We start from the raw sequence: 5,777 nt of genomic DNA, 5'->3' as shown, positions 1-5,777 counted from the left end.
CACATTGTAGGCGGCGCAACCCAATAGAGTTGAGTTGCTGTGCAACTTCGTTTCTTGGACCGCAGCTATCAATATGCCGTGCCGACCCATAATCTTCAATCTTGCTCTGGAGTCCGTTGCAGTTGAGTTGTAGGAGTTTCGTGTGTCTTGGGAGGCTGGTCGCGATACGGGGGGTGAGGGACGAGTGAGGTCTACCTGTGGGCTGTTGCATCTGACGCGCTTGCTGTTGCTGCCTGTTGGTAGGTGGCTGCAATGGGGTATACGTTCCGGTATATTCTGCTCCGGCAAACGGTGCAGGTGGTGTGTGCAACCAGGAGCTGCTGGTTAGCTCGCACGCGCGAGTTAGACAGGCCGGTAGACTGTGGGGGAGGGAGGGGGGTTGGGAGGTTTGCTGCTGCCCAGAGGAGCTTCTCGGAGCCATGCAGGCTCTTCGGGTGTTGGGTTCGTTGCGCGAGCGGGTAGCCGTGGAGGCTGATTGTGCCGTTAGGCTTGAGCAGCAGGGAGCCACATAGCTTTTGGTCCACTCCCGGTGAGACCAAAGACCAGAGCAGGTTCTTAGGTGACTCCATCCGTTGCATGAGTTGCACCTAACCGAAGTGGAGTTTGGATGGAGTCGATTCTGGCAAACACAGCAGAAATACGTTTCTGGTCCGGGGTTGGGCTCTACGCCGGCCCAGAGAAGAAGGATGCGGAGCAATCCGGCTGCAAGGAGTTGCTCCATGGACGAACAATGATTGAGGGGTATCGCCGATCTAGGCGGGGTTAGGTCGCCGAAACAACAGCCCTTGGTCGGGTAAAACCCGAGTCATTCCGGTACGTAGAACCGGCTGTCTTGGTCTCGTCGCAACCAACGGTTGTAGAGCCAAATAAGAAGAAGAGTGGAATGAGTCTAATCATCGATGCTACTGAGTCGCAGTTGTCGGGGGAAATACAGAAATTTAACCGGGTATTAAGAAGTACACATACACAATAACTTACTTCTTCATGTAAATAAAGTAATTTTCCAGGGTTTCTTCAGAAACAGAGCTTTTGCAAACCTCCAATTTTGTAGCTGGATAGTAATGAATGTAGTTTACACACATCTCGTCGCTGATTGAAAATCCACCTAGAGTAACGTTTTCTTGGCCAACGGTATTGTAATAGCATGTTGTGACTAAAGCATCACCCTGGAAAAATACCGACAGAAATGTGTTGCCGTGTTAACAATATCTATGGTATGTATATTGTACAATCACTACTTTAACAATCGAGACTAGAATCCCCTATGATTATGGTGGCGAAAATGTAAATAAGGAAAGGACATTTTAGAAAATGTTGGCTACTTTTCATTGTTTAACATTTTTTTTTTTTTTTTTTTATATAAATATAGCTTGCAAAACTTTGTAGAACATTTATAAAAATTCGACGAATTTTAACAAATGTTAATCAAAATGTATCCGATTTTTTTGTTTTTTTTTTAATTATGAAATTTTGTAGGCAATTAAATTTTAGTATAATAAAGTGCGAGTTTGAAGTAGCTAGGACATACTGCTGATTTTTGGCAATTTTTTGTACGTGGATTTTCTTCCATACAAATGGTGGACAAGTTTTTTGTTTGGAGAAAATGAGTAACAACTTTTACAAAAAAATTTCCAGAAATCAACGTTAAGTCCTAGTTAATTAAAATTTGCACCGTGCTTGCTCAAAATTTTCCTAAATTTTGTACACAGTTTAAAATTTTGACTTACATATGTATATGTCGTTTGTTAGCTGACAAGCTATACTTAAAAAAAAAAATTAATTAATAATCGGAAGGGAAATAGCCAAGGAATGCTTAAATGTTTCCTCCCTGTTTATATTTGCGCCACGGTATCTAATAAACAGGGAACGGATTTTATGGAAATTGCTTTTTTTCTGCTAAAGAGATAGAGTATATTCGATTAAGAATGTCCACGATTTAGCTTTCCCTGATTCCATATATACACATTTTATGTTGCCTTTTTTAAGATATTTGCCTTTTTAAGATAAATGCCTTTTTTGCCTTTTGTACCTTTAAAAAAGTGATTATAGCATTTAAAATTTTTTTTTTAAGATTAAAAAATATGCACATGCCCATGCGGCTTATGGAAGCGCTGGGACCTCTTGCCAAATTGGTGTTGGAAAAATTCAAAGCCGTTTTCTCAGCTAACGTAGGCTTGGAGACAATAAGGGGAGTGGATAAATTGTAAAAGGCGAGAAACGCCCTTATTCCTGATAATATGAACGTTTCAAACGTTTTAAATTAATATTTAGTACATTCAAGGCTTTTCTTCGCGAAAATCGAATGAAAATGCTGCCAGAAAACTTCAAAATGCATCTTGTGGTTTAATGTTACTACAACTATACAGATTAAAGTTTTATGAGTTAGAAACTCGAAAGGATAAAATAGTCAAAGATTCAAATTATTCATATAATGAAACTAGTTCATAGTTTTTCTCCTTTTACTTTTAATATAAACATTTCTAAAATAAATGTATTTATTGATTGTTCTTCGTATTTTCTGTCTTTTTTAGTGCCTTATTTTGCTTTTTTTGCAATACCTAGTGCCTTTTCCTGCATTTTTCGCTATTTTATTTTGCCTTTTCCAGCCTATTTCGTTATTTTATTTAGCCTTTTTTATAAGTTTTTAGGTCCTAAAAATCCGTTCCCTGCTAATAAATAAGAAAAAGTAAAAAATACAAAGTTTTCATTAAACTTACCGGCTGTACATGTGGCTTGTAATGAAGGTTTCGCATTTCTTGAAAGTGGTGGGAATAGTAGTCATCTCTATTGATTTCGCAAAGTTCCTGTTTGCCGCGAAAATGACGTGTCAGAATACGTACACCGCGAAGGTGGGTATGCAATTGTGAACCGAAGATGATAATCCCTCTGGGAGGAAGCGCCTATTAAACATAGACATGTGCATTTATAAAGCGAAAAGGCAATCGACGACAAGTACATATACATATATTTTTTGTTACAAAGGCTCACCACTCCAGTACATTCGGCAATGCAATAACCGCTTAGTGGAAATCCTACTTGTCCCGGAGGTATTGCCATCTTGTCTGTATATTCCAATCCCAATTCCATTACGCCAGCATCGAATCGTCTCAATTTCGGAGCCAGTTTGATCCGCATACCAGAACTATCAATGCGACCTTTTAAAGTAAAACGAAACATACAACATACAAAATTGATTTTTTTAATTACATTGCAAAATTTTTTAAAATTACCCAATGGGCATTGTGGCGAAAGTGTAAATGAACATAATGCTTATTTACTTCAATACTGTCATAAAACCAAAATCTTGATAAAAACTGCTCTAAAGTTTTGGATTTGGCATATCCTGTAGTATTCATACCCTTAGCAAATCATGTCGACATTTGGCTCAGTTAAAAATTTATAAGTAATTGGATAACGAATCTCTTGCCTTACCTTCGATAACACCGGACAAAAAAAAAATATGGTGTGGGGTTTTAACCATTCCCATCTACCAACATGTACTCCTTTTGACTCGCACACCTCATAAATTTCAAGTTAATTGCGAAAGATGTGAAAAAGGCAAAAACATCGCAATTTTCGCAATTTACTCGAAATTTTGAGAGTGTAAGGGTCAAACAAATCAAACAAACCTCAAATTCTGATTCAGCAGTGAGTCTGGTTAAATGCATAAATCACTTTTTTTGTGTGCCTGTGCACTCGAAATTCAGCCGTTGCACCGGCACAAAAAAGTGGTCTGTGCAATTAACCAAGCCCCCCTACCGACATGCATTTCGACCCGCTGAATCTGAGTCTGAGGACCGTTTGACTCGCACACTCCAAAATTTCGAGTAGATTGCCAATTTTTCGCAATTTTTTCGGTGTTTTTGTAATTTACCCGAAATTTAGGAGGTGTAGGAGCCAAACGGTATGCCGGTGTAATGAATGGGGTAAGAGGGTGGTCTTCGGCTCGATAACTTGGCTATTCTCCAGCATAATGGAGCCTTCTTTTTCCATGTAGTCTACCTTCGGTTTAATTCGAAATCCAGCCCGCTTTTAAAGAATTTTTTTGTGAAAGGCAGCTTACCTTTCCTTTAGAGCAGAGGTTCCCAAAATCTTTTTTCTCGTAGACCCTTTTTTACTGGTTTTGGTGGACCCCCTGCATATATATTTCTAAATATTTCAAAAGCTCGTAAATAAATGAAATGTGAAGATTAGATCTAACTATGTAAATTGGCATCGCGGGTGAATCCAAAAACTAAACTCGGAGTGGCCAAAATAAAACTAAAATATATTCTTTCTATTATTTTTCATTTATATTTATTAAAATAATGTGATTACACTCCTGCCGGTTTTGAAAAATAGAGCTCATAAATCCATCAAAATACTCTCACCATATCACCATAAACTCATGAAATGCTCGGCTCACTCATGACTTTGTACGTGGAGTATTTGCAAAATAGTTTATTTGTGTTGATGGCATCATTTTTATTTTTATCCCTGCGAGTTTTAAAGAGATGCGAAAAATATTTATCACTCACATTTTTTAAATAACAAGACTTAAAACATCAAAACGGCTAAGCTTTTTACGCCAAACTCTTAATTCAGAAACTGACAACAGAGAAAAGAACGAGTCTAGAAAAATTGATGACAAACATCCAAGCAAGCAAGAAGCACAAAAAGTGTTTCACCGTCTCATCCTCTTCAAGGCAGGATGGGCAAATGCACTTGTTATTTATGCCTGTGACAGTCAGGTGTTTGTGCCACGTGAAGTGACCAGTCAGCAGTTCCGTTTCTCAGTGAGAGGAAAAAACTAGACAGACCTTCTGAGATTGAAGGCAACATGAGTTTTGCCCATCTGCATCCACTCGATGGCTCCCTGGCATTTCTGAGCGAAGTATTCACCCAGTCTCTGATGGTTGCTTCGATTGCTGAAAGTGTGTGTGGTAAAACTGGTTGCGGACCGAGGAATGCCTGGTCTAAGCTAATTCTGGCCAAATGGTCAGATGTCTTATTTCCAGGTACTCCTGAGTGACCTGACACCAAGAGTAAAGCAAGCTCGTTATGTATGTACCACCATAATTTAGTCTATACTTGCATTGTCGAACTAGTTTTGAAGTAGTTAGAGGGCTGTCCAATGCCCTAAGTGTAGCTTGGTTGTCACTGCAGACACGTAAACTCTTTCCCCTCCACTTATGTTCCACCACGTAGTCCCCAACAGAAAAGTGAAGCTTATACCCATTAACTTAGAAAAAGACCACAGATCATTACCCAGAGTCAGTTTTGGAGCCATCAGTGAAGATTCGATAATGTGTGAGTCCAGTCTCTGTGATGGAATTAAACAACCCTTCAGTCTCAGGGAACTCTTCTTATTTTTATACCCGAGCGCACTTGTGCACAAGGGTATTATAACTTTGTTCACATAACGGTTGTTTGTAACAGGCAAAACGAATCGAGATAGATATAGACAAATGTATACATAAATGATCAGAATGAAAAGAGAAATCGATTAAGCGGTGACTGTCTGTCCGTCCGTCCGTCTGTGCACACGATAACTCGAGTAAAAATTGAGATATCTTAACGAAACTTGGTACGTGAACTTCTTTTGGGCGTAGGACGGATGGTATTGGCGAAATCGGACAATAACCACGCCTACCTCCCATATAAGGTAATTTTACAGAAATACGAAAACTGCGAAATTTTAGTAACTACTGAAGATAATTCACTCAAAATTGATACTTACAATGAGTTTCAGACGGAAAACATGAATTTTATAAATTTTTGGAAAATAGGCGTAGCCA

At 39.0% G+C, this 5,777-nt stretch overlaps 1 protein-coding gene across 1 annotated transcript in view; it reads right to left on the bottom strand.

Annotated features, from left to right (window-relative positions):
* Window positions 1-5,777, bottom strand: part of Tbh (Tyramine beta hydroxylase) — a 103,389-nt gene that overhangs the window by 7,081 nt on the left and 90,531 nt on the right. Inside the window, exons 5-7 of the mRNA XM_017613077.1 lie at window positions 2,989-3,155; window positions 2,718-2,900; window positions 979-1,166 (exon numbers count right to left, since the gene is read on the bottom strand). Of these exons, the coding sequence (XP_017468566.1) occupies window positions 979-1,166; window positions 2,718-2,900; window positions 2,989-3,155 (538 nt within the window). The remainder of the gene's footprint in view (window positions 1-978; window positions 1,167-2,717; window positions 2,901-2,988; window positions 3,156-5,777) is intronic.

This window comes from Rhagoletis zephyria, unplaced genomic scaffold (assembly GCF_001687245.7).
Source record: "Rhagoletis zephyria isolate East Lansing unplaced genomic scaffold, Rhagoletis_zephyria_1.1 Rzeph_scaffold_00607, whole genome shotgun sequence".
Lineage (NCBI taxonomy): Eukaryota > Metazoa > Arthropoda > Insecta > Diptera > Tephritidae > Rhagoletis > Rhagoletis zephyria.
The sequence above is the reverse complement of the archived record's forward strand: the minus strand, read 5'-3'. Positions and strand labels throughout refer to the sequence as shown.